Below are 23,400 nucleotides of genomic sequence, written 5' to 3' on the forward strand. Positions count from 1 at the left end.
GATTCAGGTCAAAAAAGTCTTGTAACTTTTTTATTACTGCAGCTTTCGACTCGAGATAAAGAGCACCGTACCCGGCCTGGAGTATACTATTCTGCGGTAGTGTTCCATATTGTACGTATAGCTTGGTTTTTGCTTGAAAACGCGAACAGTTAGCAAAGAGGGTATGAGCTGTACCACACTTTTGTCTAAGAAAGTGAGTTTTGACCGTATTTTCGTGAAATGAGGACAGGTTTGACGCTTATTTAATATCAGTGACTAGCATAATAGTCAATCGTTGTTTTATTTTGCTATTTTTAAGGATATCTGACGATATTTTGTTCAAAACAAACAACATTATTAAAATGAGAACATCCATACTGACGACTTTGCTGGAGAACATCCACACTATTATCATGCACTTTTTAGAAAAATCTAAGACAAAACCGTTTTTGTTTTAAAATCTGACATGTAAAAAAGTAAAGTAAAAGTGATAAGTTTCACTGCATTCAATCTGCGCGTCATTCGTTATTTTGTTTCGGATGACAGTATTTATTTCTTTTTATGACATAAATTTAATAATGTAAATTTGAAAATATTGTTGCAATCTATATAGGGCGTTTGATCTATATAAATATTCAGTAGAGTAGATTCTACATGAATAAGATCGTGTTATATATAATATAATATATAATATAAAAATGGAAAAGAAAACATAAATCTTTTTTCCACCATTTTATACGCCCGTTTGGAAAACGGGACGTATAATGCAAATGCCCCTGGCGGGCAGATGGGCGCGCGGGCGGCGTCCACAGACTTTGTCCGGAACATATCTTCTACATGCATGGAGGGTTTATGATGAAACTTGGCACAATTGTTCACCACCATGAGACGGAGTGTCATGCGCAAGAACCAGGTCCCTAGGTCTAAGGTCAAGGTCACACTTGGAGGTCGAAGGTCAAATTCATGAATGACTTTGTCCGGAGCATATCTTCTTCATGCATGGAGAGATTTTGATGAAAGTTGGCACAATTGTTCATCATCATAAGACGGAGTGTCATGTGCAAGAAAGAGGTCCCTAGGTCTAAGGTCAAGGTCACACTTAGAGGTCAAAGGATACAAGAAAGAAAACTTTGTCCGGAGCATATCTTCTTCATGCATGGAGGGATTTTGATATAACTTGGCACAAATGTTTACCACAACAAAGCGGAGTGTCATGCGCAAGAACCAGGTACCTAGGTCTAAGGTCAAGGTCACACTTAGAGGTCTAAGGATTCAAGAATGAAAACCTTGTCCGGAGCATTTCTTCTTCATGCATGGAGGGATTTTGTTGTTACTTGGCACAATTATACACCACCATGAGACGAAGTGTCATATGCTTCCCTTCTTTAGAATTACTTCCCTTTGTTGTTACTATAAATAGCTTATATTGTAACTTTTTCATTACTAGTCGTAGGGAAAAATCGAGACCACTTTACTGTAGTACAACATGCACGCTACATCCAATTTTGAGGTGTATTTTGACCAATTACTACCTGGTAAAGATTTTTGTGTGGAATTTGTTTTTTTTTTTTGATTTTTTTAAGATTAACTTCCCTTAGTTGTTACTATAAATAACTTATATTGTAACTTTTTTATAATTGACCGTAGGGAAAAAATAAGACCACTTTTCTTTGGTACAACATAGATGTTACTTTCCAATTTTAGGTGTATTTTAAGGCATCTCTACCTGGTAAGGAGATTTTTTGTGGACTAAAAACAAAAGACTTACAATGATTACTAAACAACCACAAAATTAAAATTCCATTTGCAAATACAGGTGCTAGAGTAAAGAAATTTGCTGTGACGGGCGTATATTGTGACATTCTGGCACTCTTGTTAGTGTTTGGAATTATTTTTCTCCACTGTCATTGCAGTATTTTTGGAATTCTGGGGAAATTCATTTTGGTAAATCAACATTTACTTCCAGTCGTTTATTAACCCGGTAAGTCACATACTGTACGCAGAGCTTAAATATGTAAACAAAAAATAATTTTAAACACTTAACAGGTTAGCCAATAATTAGAAAAATAAAACTTCTCCTCCCATTTAAATTATTTTGGCACCAATTACATATGCGAGATAACAAAGTATATGTAAATTTCTTTTGCCAAACCACAAACCTATACTTAAAGACCCTTACAATTTTCCGGGCTGAACTACTATTAACGAACAATACGGCTCAAACACTATAAAACAGTTTGAAATTATTAAGATCTGCTAATGTGAATAGGTGTCCGCAACTAGTAAATTTATTAATACAGTCGTATTAACAGTATTTAGTGTTTGAAATTATTTTTTGTCCAATAGCATTGCAGTACATTTCAAATTATGGGAAATTTATTTTAATAGATCAGCATTTGATTGAAGTGCGATATTAGGGACTAAGCTTCAGTCGGAAAACCTGCTCTGCGGGAACACTTAGACAGTCACAGCGGAGAGAGAAAACCATGGATGTGAGGAGTGTGGAAAGGTGTATAAATACTGATGAAAGTTTAAGGCGTCACATGAAAATCTTTCCCGTATGATGCTTATGGTAGTTCTACAAGTTCGGATCCATTTTTTTTTCTTCACTGATTTTAAATTGGATTAAACTCCGAATTATAGAATAAACTTGCAACTTTTGGCAAATGTAAATCGATAGTGTCATGTGCTTTTTCTGCTCTTTGGTATGACGCGGCCAAGGATCGAACCCACGACATCGCGCACCCGAAGCGGACGCTCTACCACTAGGCTATAGACGTTGCCTTTATTTTAAGAGATCAGCGCATTTCAAGCTGATTTAAAGACACTGTTTAGAACTATTTAATGTTTGAACAATTTTAATATCATGTTTTATCTTTAGAAATATGATATTGTTGTCATGGGATTACCATTCAATAAATAAATTTCGGTTCCGTATGCAGAACCCAGGCTTAGTCTACGTAATGATAAAACATTGTATGCCTTTCTGCCGGTTTATCAAATGTGCATAATCACCTTAAGTGATAATGCCCTTTCATGTATAAGGTTGGGTTGTATTTGATATTTGAAGGAGACTTCCATTTGCTGAAATAAGATTTAAAATATCTTACAGTTATAATATTTAGTTAAAGTACTAACTATCCGTGTTTTATGCACTTTGGGATGGATATAGTTATAAACAAAATAACAATACAATAATTATTCCAATCCTTTATTTGCTTTTAAACTTTGTGTGCAGGACTTTTATGCGAATTTGTCTTGTTGTCTTAAAATAATGTTTTTCCTAAGATGCAATCAATCTGAACACAGTGTCCTTATGCCACACTATACACAAAGATTAATGTTAGCCTAACATGAGCTCAGCCATTGCTATATGATTTGGCAGATCTATTTTAACTGGTCTACAGCCTCGCGGTAAATGGTTTGAACTGCTGATTGTATGTATAGACGACATTTGTTGTTGAAAAACTTAGCTTGACTGCCTAAGAAACAGCTTTTAGGAAGCATAACTGCAATAATGGTAATTAAGAGTGTGGATGTTCTCCAACAAAGTCGTCAGTGTGGACGTTCTCATTTTAATAATGTTGTTTGTTTTGCATAAAATATCGTCAGATATCCTTGTAAATTGCAAAATAAAACAATGGTTGACTATTATGCTAGTCACTGATGTTAAATGAGCATCAAATCTGTCCTCATTTCACGAAAATACGGTCAAAACTCACTTTCTTAGACAAAAGTGTGGTACAGCTCATACCCTCTTTGCCAACTGTTCGCGTTTTCGAGCAAAAACCAAGCTATATATACAATATGGAACACTACCGCAGAATAGTATACTCCAGGCTGGGTACGGTGCTCTTTATCTCGAGGCGAAAGCTGCAGTAATAAAAAAGTTACAAGATTTTTCTTACCTGAATCGATGTAAATTTGTGTGTGGTCAGCTCATTTGCGCTGCTTTTTTATGACGTTGCATTCTTGGTTTCCCCACTGTGTCAATACTTGAAAAAAAAAAACATCCCTACCTACCTACCCCATTTTTAGCTCACCAGAGCCAAAGGCTCAGGGTGAGCTATTAGGATCACTCACCGTCCAGCGGCCGTTGTCCGTAAACTTTTACTTCAAATGACATCTCCTCATAAACCGCTAGGCAAATTTCATCCAAACTTCACAGTAATGTTCCTTGGGTTACAAAAATTGTTCATAGAATTGAATTCCATGCAGAACTCTGGTTTCCATGGCAACCGAAAGGAAAAATTTTAAAAATCTTCTTCTCAAAAACCAGAAGCCCTAGAGCTTAGATATTTGGTGTGAAGCATTGCCTAGTGGACCTCTACCAAATTTGTTCAAATCATGACCCCGGGGTCAAAATTGACCCCGCCCCAGGGGTCACTTGAATTTACATAGAAAAATCTTAAAAAATCTTCTTCTCGAAAACCAGAAGCCCTAGACCTTAGATATTTGACCTGTAGCATTGCCTAATGGACCTCTACTAAACTTGTTCAAATCATGACCCTGGGGTCAAAATTGACCCCGCCCCAGGGGTCACTTGATTTTACATAGGAAAATCTTCAAAAAATTTCTAAAAATAAAGCAGAAGGCCTAGATCTTAGATATTTCACATGTAGCATTGCCTAGTGGACCTCTACAAAATTTGTTCAAATCAGACCCCCGGGGTCAAAATTGACCCCGCCCCAGGGGTCACTTGATTTTACATAGGAAAACCTTAAAAAATCTTCTTCTCAAAAAGCAGAAGCCCTAGAGCTTAGATATTTGACATGTAGCATTGCCTAGTGGACCTCTACTAAAGTTGTTCAAATTATGACCCCCGGGGTCAAAATTGACCCCGCCCTAGGGTTCACTTGATTTTACATATGAAAATCTTCAAAAATTTTCTTAAAATAAACCAGAAGGCCTAGATCTTAGATATTTCACATGTAGCATTGCCTAGCGGACCTCTACAACATTTGTTCAAATCTTGACCCCAGGGTCAAAATTGACCCCGCCCCAGGGGTCACTTGATTTTACATAGGAAAATCTTCAAAAATTTTCTAAAAATAAACCAGAAGGCCTAGATCTTAGATATTTGACTTGTAGCATTGCCTATTGACTAGTAGACTTCTACAAACTTTGTTCAAATCATGACCCCGGGGTAAAATTGGCCCCGCCCCAGGGGTTACTTGATTGTACATCGGAAAATTTTCCAAAAAATTTCTAAAAATCATCAGTTTGACATTTGAAACATATTACTCTGGTGAGCAATCCAGGGTCATCATGACCCTCTTGTTTTGGGGGCATGTAACAGGAACCACACATACATTTTTTTTTTGGCCTTATGATAAATTACTGTATATACCAGTGAAATGTTGTACAATCTAAAGCATACACCTCTTATATTAGAAAGCAAGACAATGCTAATTAATCCAGGCAACAGTTTATAGTATTAAGCTACAGTTACTTGTAGAGTTTTGCATACCGATTTTAAAACTGACTTTCAGTGACCTACTGACCTACTGACCTACTTTCTTAATATTTTAGCATCAGTTTGACATTTGAAACATGTAGCTCATATTACTCAGGTGAGCAATCCAGGGTCATCATGACCCTCTTGTTATGTTTTTTTATATACTTGGAAACCCTTATCAGAAATATTAGACATATGTTTTTATTTTGAATTTATTAGGAGAACAATGATTTTCATCAGAATTCTATGAAAAATACATATTAAAACATCAAATATGCGACATAAAGGTGAATATAGGAAACGTTTGATTTTTAGCTCATCTGATTTTTAGCTCACCTGTCACAAAGTGATAGGTGAGCTTTTGTGATCACGCGGCGTCCGTCCGTGCGTCCGTCCGTCCGTAAACTTTTGCTTGTGACCACTCTAGAGGTCACATTTTTCATGGGATCTTTATGAAAGTTGGTCAGAATGTTCACCTTGATGATATCTAGGTCAAGTTCGTAACTGGGTCACGTGCCATCAAAAAGTAGGTCAGTAGGTCTAAAAATAGAAAAACCTTGTGACCTCTCTAGAGGCCATATATTTCATGAGATCTTCATGAAAATTGGTCAGAGTGTTCACCTTGATGATATCTAGGTCAAGTTCGAAACTGGGTCACGTGCCTTCAAAAACTAGGCCAGTAGGTCTAAAAATAGAAAAACCTTGTGACCTCTCTAGAGGCCATATATTTCACAAGATCTTCATGAAAATTGGTCAGAACGTTCACCTTGATGATATCTAGATAAGTTCGAAACTGGGTCACATGCCTTCAAAAACTAGGTCAGTAGGTCAAATAATAGAAAAACCTTGTGACCTCTCTAAAGGCCATATTTTTTATGGGATTTGTATGAACGTTCGTCTGAATGTTCATCTTGATGATATCTAGTTCAAATTCGAAACTGGGTCACGTTCGGTCAAAAACTAGGTCAGTAGGTCTAAAAATAGAAAAACCTTGTGACCTCTCTAGAGGCCATATATTTCATGAGATCTTCATGAAAATTGGTCAGAATGTTCACCTTGTTGATATCTAGGTCAAGTTCGAAAGCGGGTTATGTGCCATCAAGAACTAGGTCAGTAGGTCAAATAATAGAAAAACCGTGTGACCTCTCTAGAGGCCATATTTTTCAAGGGATCTGTGTGAAAGTTGGTCTGAATGTTCATCTTGATGATATCTAGGTCAGGTTCGAAAGTGGGTCACATGCCATCAAAAACTAGGTCAGTAGGTCAAATAATAGAAAAACCTTGTGACCTCTTTAAAGGCCATATTTTTCATAGGATCTGTATGAAAGTTGGTCTGAATGTTCATCTTGATGATATCTAGGTCAAGTTCGAAACAGGGTCAGGTGCGTTCAAAAACTAGGTCTGTAGGTCTAAAAATAGAAAAACCTTGTGACCTCTCTAGAGGCCATACTTGTGAATGGATCTCCATAAAAATTGGTCAGAGTGTTTATCTTGATGATATCTAGGTCAAGTTCGAAAGTGGGTCACGTGCCTTCAAAAAGTAGGTCAGTAGGTCAAATAATGAAGAAATGTTGTGACCTCTCTAGAGGCCATATTTTTCATGGGATCTGTATGAAAGTTGGTCTGAATGTTTATCTTGATGATATATAGGTCAAGTTTGAAACTGGGTCAACTGCGATCAAAAACTAGGTCAGTAGGTCTTGAAATAGAAAAACCTTATGACCTCTCTAGAGGCCATACCCTTGAATGGATCTTCATGAAAATTGGCCAGAATGTTCACCTTGATGATATCTAGGCCAGTTTTGAAACTGGGTCACGTGCCTTAAAAAACTAGGTCAGTAGGTCAAATAATAAAAAAAAAACTTGTGACCTCTCTAGAGGCCATACTTTTCATGGGATCTGTATGAAAGTTGGTCTGAATGTTTATCTTGATGATATCTAGGTCAGGTTTGAAACTGGATCAACTGCGGTCAAAAACTAGGTCAGTAGGTCTAAAATTAGAAAAATCTTTTGACCTCTCTAGAGGCCATATTTTTCAATGGATCTTCATGAAAATTGATTTGAATGTTCACCTTGATGATATCTAGGTCAGTTTTGAAACTGGGTCACATGCGGTCAAAAACTAGGCCAGTAGGTATAAAAATAGAAAAACCTTGTGACCTCTCTAGAGGCCATATTTTTCATGAGATCTTCATGAAAATTATTGAGAATGTTCACCTTGATGATATCTAGATAAAGTTCAAAACAGGGTCACGTACCTTCGAAAACTAGGTCAATAGGTCAAATAATAGAAAAATCTTGTGACCTCTCTAGAGACCATATTTTTCAATGGATCTTCATGAAAATTGGTCAGAATTTTTATCTTGATAATATCTAGGTCAAGTTCAAAACTGGGTCACATGAGCTCAAAAACTAGGTCACTATGTCAAATAATAAAAAACGACGTCATACTCAAAACTGGGTCATGTGGGAAGAGGTGAGCGTTTCAGGACCATCATGGTCCTCTTGTTTGAAATTGTCATCACCTGATTGTCGTTGGCGTCGGCGTTGCCTGGTTAAGTTTTATCTTTAGGTCAGCTTTTCTCCTAAACTACCAAAGCTGTTGCTTTAAAACTTGCAACACTTGTTTTCCTTCAATAGCTGAAGAAACATAACTCCATCCTACTTTTGGCAAGAATTATGGCCCCTTTTGGACTAAAAAAATAACAGGTCTCTTGGTTAACTTTCCTCCTAAACTATCAAAGCTATTGTTTTAAAACTTGCAACACTTGTTCACCATCAAAAGCTGACTCTGTACAGCAAGACACATAACTCCATCCTGCTTTTTGCAAGAATTATGGCCCCTTTTGGACTTAGAAAATCAGATTTCTTGGTTAAGTTTTGTGTTTAGGTTAGCTTTTCTCCTTAACAGTCAAAGCTATTGTTTTAAAACTTAAAACAGTTATTCGCCATTAAAAACTGACTGCACAGCAACTACCATAACTCTTCATTGCTTTTTTGCAAGAATTATGGCCCCTTTTGGACTTAGAAAATCATGGGTATGACAATATTTCTATTATACAGAGACAAAAAAATCAGATGAGCATCTGCACCCGCAAGGCGGTGCTCTTGTTTAAAATCTCACACGATGTGTGGGTTAGTTAAAAGCTGACTCTGCACAGCAAGTACCATAATTCTTCATTGCTTTTTTGCAAGAATTATGGCCCCTTTTGGACTTAGAAAATAATGGGTATGACAGTATTTCTATTATACAGAGACAAAAAAATCAGATGAGTGTCTGCACCCGCAAGGTGCTCTTGTTTAAAATCTCACACCACGATGTGTGGGTTAGTCGCTTTAAATAGAATTCAGTGTGTTACAATGTAACTAAGGTAAATTTAATGATTTCAGATGGGTATGATCCCTCCCTTGTGATGGATGGACATCTAACACCGGAATATATAGATGAAAATGGCATGTACGGGTAAGTACCTTGTATTTTTATTACCTCGTCTGATTTTTGAAAATAATCTACGAGGTATTGTCGTCACTTGATTGTCGGCGTCAGTATAAGTTGAAATTTTTGTTTAGGTCCATTTTTTCTAAAAACTAGAAGATAGATCTACAGCTTTGAAACTTTGTACACTTGTTTATCGTCATTAGTTAAATACGTAGGCCAAGAACCATAACTCAAACCTGCATTTTGTCAGAATAATGGCCCTTTTTGTACATAGAAAATTTGAACTATAACTCTTTTCTTAAATATTGTCAAGCACTTGCAGACGAGTGATGGCACCCGCAGGCGATGCTCTTGTCTGTATTATGTGTTAATTTGCCTTTATAAAATGAAACTAAACAGAATTATTTTTACTTATTGTAAATAACTTACGACAGTATCATGCAACAAATCCTTTACCCCAGTGCAAAGCTCACAGGGGACAGGTACATACAGGTCCTCTTAGTGTCAAGTTTATAACTATTTTACTTTCATAGAGATTTGAAATAAACTGTCAGTACTTCTATAATACTGTAATGTGGTAACATACACAAGCTCCAGAAGGTCAAAGTCTACCCACTTAGTTCATTAGAGAGAGTGCAGATGTGTGGATTGCAGGGTCGTGAATTTGATCCCCGGGTGAGGCATAAGTACTCAATGATGATTTGTTAAAAGACCTTGTGTCTGAAAACAGTCATCCTCCACCTCTGATTCATGTGGAAAAATAGGCAGTTAATTGCAGAGAACAGGTTAGGACTGGTACAGAATCCAGGAACACTGGTTAGGTTAACTGTATGCCATTATATAACTGAAATACTGTTAAAAATGGCACTTTTTGAGTTCTTTACTGTTGAAAAATGATATGATTTACTTCCTATGTTCATTTAAATTGTACTCTAATTTCAGGTACGGGAACGAATATGAACCATTTGCAAGACCAGATTCCAATATGGGTTTTGTAAATGGTAATGCTTTAGATTATGACCAAGTGGATGAGTATGGTCAACCAGTTGATGAATATGGTCGTCCATTGATGCTGGACGAATATGAGCACTACCCACAAAATTACGGTTATGGAAGTCAACATGGTCAATTAGTGGAAGATGATAGATATGACAATGGATACGACTACGGTTATCGATAGCCAGTACTTGTATTATTGTCTCTGTTTATGTGTAATAATTTATTTATTATATTTATATTGGAGGTTAAGAATGCCAAATGAACTTCTTGGTAGGAATAATAATAAGATAGTCAGGTTAGCTTACGTCTTCAATACAATAGCAGTGTGTGTAAGGAAACGATTTTGATTAAAATATCTTTGCTGTCTTGGCATAGCTAAGGAGAGATATCAATGTAATTTGTTACACAGGGACTACAGATAAATCCAGGTATTTTGAAAGATACAGATGTTTTAATAACAGCAATTTGTTTCCATTGGTTTTTGACAAACTAAAAGATATGATATGTTGATCTAATGATATGTTTTTCTGTCGTTATTGAAATATTAGATTGAAATATATTTGGTATTTTCACAGCGTAGAATATTTTTCACTGGGCTTGGAACTACACTTGAATACAGAAGAATATAAATAATCTGGAATTCTCATAAAATGTCATACAGTAAAGTTACTACTGCACAAACATAGAAATGTTTGTGCCATCATATTAAAATGTAAAAGAAATTCATAAATCACATGGAACTATTTTCATTTTCATTTTTTAGCTTGACTATACGAAGTATATGGAAAGCTATCCCACTTGTTGGCATCGGCGTCTTTCCGCCACCTTGGTTAAAGTTTTTTTTACACTTTCTCTTTTTTCTCCTTATCTCTATAATTACTTGATGGATTTGTTTCAAACTTCAAAAGTTATTCCTCATCATCACCCATATCATATGGCACAAGGGCCATAACTCTCACACCAATATTTCATGAATTATCCCCCCTTTTAGGTGAGTTATTGTGAGCGCTCGATGTCTGGCGTCTGTCTGTCGTCTGTCAACATTTAGTTTATGTATGCGATAGAGGCTGTATTTTCAACTGATCTTCATGAAATTTGGTCAGAATGATTATCTTGATGAAATCTAGGCCAAGTTCGAAAATGGGTCATCTTGGGTCAAAAACTAGGTCACTAGGTCAAATCAAAGAAAAACCTTGTGTAAGCGATAGAGGCTGTATTTTTCAATTGATCTTCATGAAATTTGGTCAGAATGATTGCCTTGATGAAATCTAGGTCGAATTCAAATATGGATCATCTGGTATCAAAAACTAGGTCACTAGGTCAAATCAAAGAAAAACCTTGTGTATGTGATAGAGGCTGTATTTTTCAATTGATCTTCATGAAGTTTGGTCAGAATGATTGCCTTGATGAAATCTAGGTCAAGTTTGATAATGGGTCATCTGGGGTCAGAAAGTAGGTCACTAGGTCAAATCAAAGAAAAACCTTTTGTATGCGATAGAGGCTGTATTTTTCAATTGATCTTCATGAAATTTGGTTAGAATAATTGCCTTAAAGAAATCTAGGTCAAGAACGAATATAGGTCATCTGGGATCAAAAAATAGGTCACTAGGTCAAATCAAAGAAAAACCTTGTGTATGCGATAGAAGCCGTATTTTTCAATTGATTTTCATAAAATTGGTCAGAATGATTGTTTTGATGAAATCTAGGTCAAGTTCAAATATGGATCATCTGGGGTCAAAAAGTAGGTCACTAGGTCAAGTCAAAGAAAAACCTTGTGTATGCCATAGAAGCTGTATTTTTAGCTCGACTATTCAAAGAATAGTCTAGCTATTCTACTCACCCTGGTGTCGGCGTCGGCGTCACACTTTGGTTAAGTTTTTGCATGCAAGTACATACAGCTATCATTTAAAGGCATATAGCTTTGAAACTTATTTTTTCTTTTTCTAGGTCAATTACCAACCTCACTGGGTCAAGTCCCATAACTCTGACATGTATTTTGAGCAAATTATGCCCCCTTTTGGACTTAGAAAATTCTGGTTAAAGTTTTACATGCAAGTTACTATCTCCAAAACTAATGCTTACATGCAAATTACTATCTCCAAAACTAATGCAGATATTGAATTGAAACTTCACATGTGTCTTTGGGGTTATAAAACTAGTTGATAGCAGCAAGTCCCATAACTCTGACCTTCATTTTGGCCAAATTATGCCCCCTTTTGGACTTAGAAAATCCTGGTTAAAGTTTTGCATGCAAGTACATACAGCTATTACTAAAAGGCATATAGATTTGAAACTTATTTTTTCTTTTTCTAGATCAATTACCAACCTCACTGGGTCAAGTCCCATAACTCTGACATGTATTTTGGGCAAATTATGCCCCCTTTTGGACTTAGAAAATTCTGGTTAAAGTTTTACATGCAAGTTACTATCTCCAAAACTAATGCAGATATTGAATTGAAACTTCACATGTGCCTTCGGGGTTATAAAACTAGTTGATAGCAGCAAGTCCCATAACTCTGACCTTCATTTTGGTCAAAATATGTCCCCTTTTGATATTTAACCTTTTTGGGTAATATTTTCCTGCTTCTGGGACAATATTTCGAATAGTCGAGCTTGGCTGTCTTAAAATAGTTGTTCCACATCATCACCCACATCATATTACACAAGGTTCATAACTGTGGCTAAAATTTTTCATGAATTATGCCCCCTTTTTACTTAGAATTTCAGGTTAAAGTTTTGGTGCACTTTCGCTCTATCTCTGTTATTACTAAATGGATTAATTCTAACTTTAAACAATGTATAGATCCTGTTTTTCTGATAAGGAACGCCCCCCTTGGATATTGTTGCTATGTCTCACAAGCTTTCTCCAAAATGGCGGATACACATGATACCGCTATGACGGATTCTCTTTTATAAAGTATCTAAATCTCCTACTCATTACTGTAAAAAGATCAAAAACTTGTTGGATCACGCGCTAAATGAACCATTTAATAATTATACTTAAGGTTATATTAACTCCATGAAGAAAAGTGATGAAATGTAGCTGTTAAATGTCGGTGCTAATAAGGTCTTCATAAATATGAAAGTCGTAGAATTTGATAAATTTGTTTATTTTGGGCCCTCACAAAATGTTCACAGACTATTGGTATAAAGTATAATACGAATAATAAAAAGAAGTCACGATACAGTTGCGTCCTTGCAAAGAGGAATATGTCTGTAAATAAATTAAAGTTGAATCTGTTGATTTCACTGAATAACACCTGCGCGTTGTAAATTCTATATGTTCGTGCATGGTATGTTTGCTTTTACGCAACCAATATATTATGATTCAAAATGTCATTCATTTGTATATTTGCGAATAAGTACCAGTATATCATTTAAAGGTGAATTAAAATCGTTGTATTTTATTTGAATATGCTGTATTCTTCTGGAGACTCGACTGATACTGTTAGCTACAACATCGTTATGTGTGGAAATTCTGCAATATTTGTGCATACCTTCTAAAGGAATGTCCCGCGGTTTGAAAAAGTTAAACTTTGGCAGTAGGTATCACAGTTATTGCCCGCTGCGAGCGACAAAAGGAAGCAGATCGATTGTCACATCTGTGCTAATCACAAGTAGAGGGTGCCTGTTATAACTTGTAATTGATAATACATGTTTAATTGGAAAGAAAGAGTAACATATCAGCAGGTGTGAAGATTTTTCAATATGCGACACATTTATTTATGTCATTGACTAAATTATCTTATTATTTGATCAGTCAATGCTACAGATTGACGTAATTCTTAAAGATGTACACAACGATATTTATGGACATCTAATTGGTTATTAAATACAGAAGCCATACGATCATTTAACGCATGTTTATTCTATATTCATTGAGATTTGTATTTTGAAAACAAGAAAGTTAAGAAATATATGTCTATACATCGTTACGGAATTTTCTGCTCATTGCAATATTAAAACACTCATGCACTCGCACACAGGCACTCACAGACATTATTCCGAAATATATACATAACAAATTGGAAAAATGATGCAGAAACACCTTCTTCCGAATATATGCTGATTACCATGAAAAAAACAAACATATTTATATCTATAAAAATAGATAATCCATGTATCAGAACAAGAACATCAACTTATGTTAGTTAGGCGTTATTGTTCTATAGCTCCTTATGTTACTGGCTACAATTTTTATTAATTTTCTTATTGTGGTAACGCAACAAACTTCATTTTCATAACAGTCTTTCTTCGTTTCAGTTGATTCACACACCATCAGCAACCATAAGGCAAGAAACATGAATAACACATTCAAAATTACTTCTGATATTCTTAAGGAGAAAAACAAAAACAAAAAACCATTCACTGAATATCTAGCATTTAAATAATAATTCTTACACAAAATCTGTTGAGTGTGACTGAAACTAATAATGATAATGCACGACATTACTTCTGACATTCTGAGGAGAAAAGTAACAAAAAACTAGTTCACGAATATTTAGCATTAAAATTCTTATACAAAACGTGTAGAGTGTGGCCAAAATTTGGAGATAGCCATTCACATGCATATGTTTTACTTGCCTTAAAGAATTTCGTTTTCTCTAGTGCAACATCGAATGAGAATCCTGTGACACCAGTCTGAGAACTAATTCAAAAATAGCTTTACCTTCTTGAAATGATACACTGGATAAATGAACATGCTATATGGATTTTCGCAACTATTTATTACATGTGGTCACTTCTTTTCTTATTTCTAGATGTCATATTTACATTTTTAGCTCACCTGTCACAAAGTGACAAGGTGAGCTTTTGTGATCGCGCGGTGTCCGTCGTCCGTCGTCCGTCCGTCCGTGCGTGCGTCCGTCCGTCCGTAAACTTTTGCTTGTGACCACTCTAGAGGTCACATTTTTCATGGGATCTTTATGAAAATTGGTCAGAATGTTCATCTTGATGATATCTAGGTCAAGTTCGAAACTGGGTCACGTGCCTCCAAAAACTAGGTCAGTAGGTCTAAAAATAGAAAAACCTTGTGACCTCTCTAGAGGCCATAATTTTCAATGGATCTTCATGAAAATTGGTCAGAATGTTCATCTTGATGATATCTAGGTCAAGTTCGAAACTGGGTCACGTGCAGTCAAAAACTAGGTCAGTAGATCTAAAAATAGAAAAACCTTGTGACCTCTCTAGAGACCATATATTTCACAAGATCTTCATGAAAGTTGGTCAGAACGTTCACCTTGATGATATCTAGGTCAAGTTCGAAACTGGGTCACGTGCCTTCAAAAACTAGGTCAGTAGGTCAAATAATAGAAAAACCTTGTGACCTCTCTAAAGGCCATATTTTTCATGGGATCTGTATGAAAGTTGGTCTGAATGTTCATCTTGATGATATCTAGGTCAAGTTCGAAACTGGGTCACGTGCCGTCAAAAACTAGGTCAGTAGGTCTAAAAATAGAAAAACCTTGTGACCTTTCTAGAGGCCATATATTTCACAAGATCTTCATGAAAATTGGTCAGAACGTTCACCTTGATGATATCTAGGTCAAGTTCGAAACTGGGTCACGTGCCATCAAAAACTAGGTCAGTAGGTCAAATAATAGAAAAACCTTGTGACCTCTCTAAAGGCCATATTTTTCATGGGATCTGTGTGAAAGTTGGTCTGAATGGTCATCTTGATGATATCTAGGTTAAGTTCGAAACTGGGTCACGTGCGGTCAAAAACTAGGTCAGTAGGTCTAAAAATAGAAAAACCTTGTGACCTCTCTAGAGGCCATATATTTCATGAAATCTTCATGAAAATTTGTCAGAATGTTCACCTTGATGATATCTAAGTCAAGTTCGAAAGTGGGTCACGTGCCATCAAAAACTAGGTCAGTAGGTCAAATAATAGAGAAACCTTATGACCTAACTAGAGGCCATATTTTCCATGGGATCTGTATGAAAGTTGGTCTGAATGTTCAACTTGATGATATCTAGGTCAAATTTGAAAGTGGGTCACGTGCCGTCAAAAACTAGGTCAGTAGGTCAAATAATAGAAAAACCTTGTGACCTCTCTAAAGGCCATATTTTTCAATGGATCTTCATGAAAGTTGGTCTGAATGTTCATCTTGATGATATCTAGGTCAAATTCGAAACAGGGTCATGTGCGGTCAAAAACTAGGTCAGTAGGTCTAAAAATAGAAAAACCTTGTGACCTCTCTAGAGGCCATACTTGTGAATGAATATTCATAAAAATTGGTCAGAATGTTCACCTTGATGATATCTAAGTCAAGTTCGAAAGTGGGTCACGTGCCTTCAAAAAGTAGGTCAGTAGGTCAAATAATGAAAAAACATTGTGACCTCTCTAAAGGCCATATTTTTCATGGGATCTGTATGAAAGTTGGTCTGAATGTTTATCTTGATGATATCTAGGTCAAGTTTGAAACTGGGTCAACTGCGATCAAAAACTAGGTCAGTAGGTCTTGAAATAGAAAAACCTTGTGACCTCTCTAGAGGCCATACCCTTGAATGGATCTTCATGAAAATTGGTCAGAATGTTCACCTTGATGATATCTAGGTCAAGTTTGAAACTGGGTCACGTGCCTTAAAAAACTAGGTCAATAGGTCAAATAATAGAAAAACCTTGTGACCTCTCTAGAGACCATATTTTTCAATGGATCTTCATGAAAATTGGTCAGAATTTTTATCTTTATAATATCTAGGTCAAGTTCAAAACTGGGTCACATGAGCTCAAAAACTAGGTTACTATGTCAAATAATAGAAAAAACGACGTCATACTCAAAACTGGATCATGTGGGAAGAGGTGAGCGATTCAGGACCATCATGGTCCTCTTGTTTATGTAAAGCATCTCTTTTTTCACACATGGTCGTGTCGAGAACGTAAAAGAGTACTGTTTTTATTTAGGACTTTACAGTCTGTAGGTACTTAGTTACTGTAAGCTTGTGAGACACAATGGCGCCTTAGCAACAAAGTCTACGGATCGACGGATAACGCTGTATCTTATTGGCCAATATTATTGGTTTGATTGACAGATCGGATCCATCCATTGTTTGACATCATCACTTACATCATATGGCACAAGGTCCATAACTCTTGCATGAATTGTTTCATGAATTATGCCCCCCTTTAACATAAAATTTAAGGTTAATTTTGATGCATTTTCACTATATCTCAGTTACTACTAAATTGATTTGATTCAAACTTAAAATAGTTGTTCTACATCATCACCCACATCATATGACACAAGGTGTATCACTCTTGCACCAGTATTTTATGAATTATGCCCCCTTTTTGCTTAGAATTATACTTATTTAATGTTTTGATACACTATCTCTCTTATCAATTAATATTTTTGACACAGTCTCCAGCTATTGTCCAATATCTTCATCCACATTGGAGTCATTAAACACTCCAGTGACAGCTCCAGCTCTAGTTTCCTCAGATGTGCCAAGTTTCACTATCCTGCATCGAAATAGTCGAGTTGGCTGTCTTCTGTGACAGCTCTTGTTCTTACATGAGCACTGTGACATCATGCTGTTATGTTAACCATATATTGTTGCTTGCGACACTACATGGGTAAAATATTGTAAATACTATTAAAAATACCAGAAATACACAAAACTTCTTTTACATGTCAGATCAAATTATCTTTCACTCACGAACACCAGAGTTCACATTTTCAATTGTGGCTGTGCCATCTTATGAAAGTAACACATCAGTTCTGAAATTCATGCGAGGAAAGATATTTTGATTTCACACTGAAACAAAGAAATATTCTCCATCTATATTTCTGCTATATTGTATTTATAGTATTATAAGGTGATAGCAGAAATGAAGTTAAAGACATATCATTTATTGTTTAACCTTTAGCATGCTAGGTAAATTGTCGTCTGCTGGAAATGTCCTCTGCTTAAATTGTAAAGTTCATTCAATTTGCTCCAAAATTGGAAGAAATATTGTCAGAGTGGCAAACAGCTTGGAACCTGATCAGACGCCGATTTAATCGGCGTCTGATCTGGTTCCAAGCTGTTTGCAAAGGCTGTTAAATCCGCCTGCAGCAGGCTAAGGGTTAAGATCCCCTTTGTAATTCAGTTTTCCTCTTTATTTTCTGGTGTTGACATATTCGTATTCAAAAAGACGTTTCAAATTTGAAAGTCTAGTAAAATCACAGCTAGGCATGATATTTTATTGTCATGGCATTTGAAACATTATCTGATACATGTATGGAAATTCTGATGCCAACTATATTTACACATTGTGATTTCACTTTACTTTTAAGAATATATTTACATATTGTAATTTTCTGTCAGGCTTCAGTATTTTTGGTCCATATTTCCGCTGTACGGTGCCTGCTCCTTTATCTCATTGAACATAAGATAGTTATATTTCTGAACTGTGGAAGACATTTATGTTCTTCTTAATGATTGAAGGCAAACATCTAAGGACATTCTGTACTTCTCATGTGGTGAAGTTGTCAACTATTTGATGAGATATGAAGGTAGGTAAGAATTCCAGGAACATTTGGATTGATTAAGTGACTGCCATATATAACTGAAATACTGCTGTAAAAAATGTGTGAAACCCAATAAGGCCATTATAAATTAATTGCAAGTTTATCAACCAAATTTTTCTATAAAAGTGGAAGGGAGGTGTCTGGTTTTTTTATCTCTGAAGATACAGCATGACAATTTTAAAAGTAAAAAAAAATTGGTATTCAACAGAGTTAAATTAAATTAAAGGATGTAATGGTGTAATGAAATAGTTGCAGAAATAATTGAAAGACAAACATCCTTCTTAAGGATTCTTTATCAAAATATAATTGCATGGCTGAAATGTTCCTACAAAAAATAAAAAAAAGTGTTGGAGAGGGGTAAAAATAGGGGGAGGGATTGGATTATAATGTAGCCGGTAATTTATTTTAGGCTAAAACACACATCTCCCTGTAGAAGCAGATTTACCTAGAGGGTGTTGATAGGGTTTTGCATTAATTTTTATTTGCATTTTTCAAGCATAATGTTTTCATATTTGATATTGATCTTCTGCGTTTTAAATACTTTGTGTATAAATCACTGCAGAAATACTATGGATAGAAAATAAACCACTTGTGAAGGAAGATTGTTTTCATATAGTTTGAAAATGTGATGTGATATTTTTCAAAGAAGTAAAAACTTGATAACATAATCTTTGGGAAAAAAAAAAACAATTGGTTTAAGTTTGTGAATTTTTAGCTCACCTGAGCCAAAGGCTCATGGTGAGCTATTGTGACCGCTCAATGTCCGGCGTGCGTCGTCCATCCGTCAACATTTCCTAAAAAAATCTTCTTCTTGAAAACCACTGGGCAGAATTACACCAAACTTATTTGAAGAAATTGTTCAAAGAATTGAATTCCATGGAGAACTCTGGTTGCCATGGCAACCGAAAGGAAAAACTTTAAAAATCTTCTTGTCCAAAACCACAGGGCCTGGGGCTTTGATATCTGGTGTGTAGCATCATCTAGTGGTCCTCTACCAAAATTGTTCAAATTATCCCCCTAGGGTCAAATATGGCCCCGCCCCGGGCGTCACATGGTTTATATAGACTTATATAGGGAAAACTTTGAAAATCTTCTTGTACAAAACCACATGGCCTAGGGCTTTGATATTTGATATGTAGCATCATCTAGTGGTCCTCAACCAAGATTGTTAAAATTATTCCCCTAGGGTCAAATATGGCCCCGCCCCGGGGGTCACATGGTTTCTATAGACTTATACAGGGTAAAACTTTGAAAATCTTCTTGTACAAAACCACATGGCCTAGGGCTTTGACATTTGGTATGTAACATCATCTAGTGGTCCTCTACCAAGATTGTTCAAATTATCCCCCTAGGGTCAAATATGGCCCCGCCCCGGGGGTCACACGGTTTATATAGAGAAAACTTTGAAAATCTTCTTGTACAAAACCACATGGCCTAGGGCTTTGATATTTGGTATGTAGCATCATCTAGTGGTCCTCTACCAAAATTGTTTAAATTATCCCCCTAGGGTCAAATATGGCCCCGCCCCAGGGGTCGCAAGTTTCACATAGACTTATATAGGAAAAAAAGTTTAAAATTCTTCTTGTGTGAAACCACAACTCTTAGACCTTTGATATTTGGTTTGTAGCATTGTCTTATGGTCCTCAACCAAAATTGTTCAAATTGGGTGAAAAGAGGCCCTGCCCTGGGGGTCCCAAGTTTTATATAGACTTATATAGGAAAAAGCTTTAAAAATCTTCTTGTCAGAAACCATACAACCTAGGCTTTTGGTATTTGGTATGATGCATTGTCTAGTAGTCCTCTACCAAAATTGTTCAAATTATGCTAAAAGAGGCCCCGCCCTGGGGTCACTTAGTTATTATGTGAGTTATATAGGAAAAATACTTAAAAAATCATGTGATTCTATTTCCAAGACTATTTGATTATAATTACCTGAAGGCCCCAAGTAATATGGTGTCACTTGATTTGTGACCTTGACCTACTGACCTACTTTCTTGTTTTTTTTGTGATCACGCAGCGTCCGTTGTGTCCGTCCGTCCGTCCGTAAACTTTTCCTTGTGACATCTCTAGAGGTCACATTTTTTGTGGGATCTTTATGAAAATTGGTCAAAATGTTCATCTTGATGATATCTAGGTCAGGTTCGAAACTGGGTCACGTGCCTTCAAAAACTAGGTCAGTAGGTCAAAAAATAGAAAAACCTTGTGACCTCTCTAGAGGCCATATATTTCACAAGATCTTCATGAAAATTGGTCAGAATGTTCATCTTGATGATATCTAGGTCAAGTTCGAAACTGGGTCACGTGGGGTTAAAAACTAGGTCATTAGGTCTAAAAATAGAAAAACCTTGTGACCTCTCTAGAGGCCATATTTCTCAATGGATCTTCATGAAAATTGGTCAGAATGTTCATCTTGATGATATCTAGGTCAAATTCGAAACTGGGTCACGTGGGGTTAAAAACTAGGTCAGTAGATCTAAAAATAGAAAAACCTTGTGACCTCTCTAGAGGGCATATTTTTCATGAGATCTTCATGAATATTGGTCAGAATGTTCATCTTGATGATATCTATGTCAAGTTTGAAACTGGGTCATATGGGGTCAAAAACTAGGTCAGTATGTCTAAAAATAGAAAAACCTTGTGACTTCTCTAGAGGCCATATTTCTCAATGGATCTTCATGAAAATTGGTCAGAATGTTCACCTTGATGATATCTAGATCAAGTTCGAAACTGGGTCATGTGCGGTCAAAAACTAGGTCAGTAGGTCTAAAAATAGAAAAACCTTGTGACCTCTCTAGAGGCCATATATTTCACAAGATCTTCATGAAAATTGGTCAGAATGTTCACCTTATGGTATCTAGGTCAAGTTCGAAACTGGGTCACGTGGGGTCAAAAACTAGGTCAGTAAATCTAAAAATAGAAAAACATTGTGACCTCTGTAGAGGCCATATTTTTCAAGAGATCTTCATGAATATTGGTCAGAATGTTCACCTTGATGATATCTAGGTCAAGTTCGATACTGGGTCACGTGGGGTCAAAAACTAGGTCAGTAGGTCTAAAAATAGAAAAACCTTGTGACCTCTCTAGAGGCCATATTTCTCAATGGATCTTCATGAAAATTGATGAGAATGTTCAGCTTGATGATATCTAGGTCAGGTTCGTAACTGGGTCATGTGCGATCAAAAACTAGGTCAGTAGGTCGAAAAATAGAAAAACGTTGTGACCTCTCTAGAGGCCATATTTTTCACGAGATCTTCATGAAAATTGGTGAGAATGTTCACCTTGATGATATCTAGGTCAAGTTTAAAAGTGGGTCACGTACCTTCAAAAACTAGGTCATTAGGTCAAATAATAGAAAAGCCTTGTGACCTCTCTAGAGGCCATATTTTTCAATGGATCTTCATGAAAATTGGTCAGAATTTTTTATCTTGATGATATCTAGGTCACATGTGCTCAAAAACTAGGTCACTATGTCAAATAATAGAAATAACGACGTCATACTCAGTTCAACACTGGGTCATGTGGGGATAGGTGAGCGATTCAGGACCATCATGGTCCTCTTGTTTAAAATACAGCCTTGAAATATTGATGACTTACACAGTTTTGCACACAAATTGTAAAACTGAATTTCATTGACCATGAATGTGACCTACTGACTTTCTTAATATTTTATCATCAGTTTGACATTTGAAACATGTAGCTCATATTACTCAGGTGAGCGATTCAGGGTCATCATGACCCTCTTGTACATCAGTAAAGGAATGAGTTACTGTGAAATCATTTGATTTCATGGGCATGAAATTTCGTGTTTTTGATCAAAGTGAGTATTTGGTAGGGATAGGAATTTGCAGATATCCAGTTCTAACCTTTGAGGATAAAATGAAAGTTTATTTTATTTATGTTTGAATATAATGTCATTGATAAATGCAACAACAAAACCCATGAAATTTAGTCTCCCACAAATATTGATGATTTTGCAGTAACCCGGCCAAAACTATTAGTGTTGTTATCTGCTATTTTTTTGTCTGTGCATATTGTGCTGTATGTTTAGTTTAAATCTCATGCTTACGATCCGTCCATTCCTGTATTCTATTTTTTACATTTAGTTTATTTCTACATCTTTGATTTGAATGTACTGTTTTTGTTAGCAGTATTTTATTGTATATTTAAATTACTGAAAAATAAAAAATAAAGAATTCTCTGTTTTAATATATTTACTTAAGTTTTGTGGCTGTATTGAAAACTGTTTGAAAGCTAAAGAATTAGCAAGATATTACCAACCTGTAAAAGTTATTTGATCTTACCAATGTTTTTAGCTCACCTGAGCCAAAGGCTCATGGTGAGCTTTTGTGACCGCTCAATGTCCGTAGTCCGTCGTGCGTTGTGTGTCCGTCAACAATTTCTAAAAAAATCTTCTTCTTGAAAACCACTGGGCAGAATTACACCAAACTTCACAGGAATGATCCTTGGGTGGCCCCCTTTCAAAATTGTTCAAAGAATTGAATTCCATGCAGAACTCTGGTTGCCATGGCAACCGAAAGGAAAAACTTTAAAAATCTTCTTGTTCAAAACCACAAGGCGTAGAGTCTTGATATTTGGAATGTGACATCATCTAATGGTCCTCTTTAAAGATTGTTCAAATTATGCCCCTGGGGTGAAAAGAGGCCCCGCCCCGGGGGTCACAAGTTTTACATAGACTTATATTGGAAAAAACATTAAAAAATTTCTTGTCTAAATCCACAAGACCTAGGCCTTTGATATTTGGTATGTAGCATTGCCGTGTGGTCCTCTACCAAAATTGTTCAAATTATAACCCTGGGGTGAAAAGAGACCCAGCCCCGAGGGTCTCAAGTTTTAAATAGACTTAAGGAAAAAACTTTAAGAATCTTCTTATCCAAAACCACAAGGCGTAGAGCCTTGGTATTTGGCATGTGACATCATCTTATGGCATACATGCCATATCTCCCGCCGGGAGACTTTTCTCCCGTATTTTCAGTATATCTCCCCGTCTC

General features: G+C 36.1%; 1 protein-coding gene across 2 annotated transcripts in view; it reads left to right on the top strand.

Moving 5' to 3' along the window:
• Positions 1 to 22,586, top strand: part of LOC123554364 (kinesin-associated protein 3-like) — a 259,985-nt gene extending 237,399 nt beyond the window's left edge. Inside the window, exons 16-18 of one of the 2 annotated variants that reach the window (XR_008367194.1) lie at positions 8,828 to 8,900; positions 9,819 to 17,735; positions 17,946 to 22,586. Coding sequence is in view for 1 of the 2 variants with exons in the window: in XM_045344464.2 (XP_045200399.1) it covers positions 8,828 to 8,900; positions 9,819 to 10,056 (311 nt within the window). In the remaining variant the exon portion in view is untranslated. Of the gene's footprint in view, positions 1 to 8,827; positions 8,901 to 9,818 lie in introns of both variants that reach the window. The other variant, XM_045344464.2, reaches the window with a different exon arrangement.
• Positions 22,587 to 23,400: the final 814 nt, after the last annotated feature.

Source organism: Mercenaria mercenaria, chromosome 15 (assembly GCF_021730395.1).
Source record: "Mercenaria mercenaria strain notata chromosome 15, MADL_Memer_1, whole genome shotgun sequence".
In the NCBI taxonomy this organism is placed as follows: Eukaryota; Metazoa; Mollusca; class Bivalvia; order Venerida; family Veneridae; genus Mercenaria; species Mercenaria mercenaria.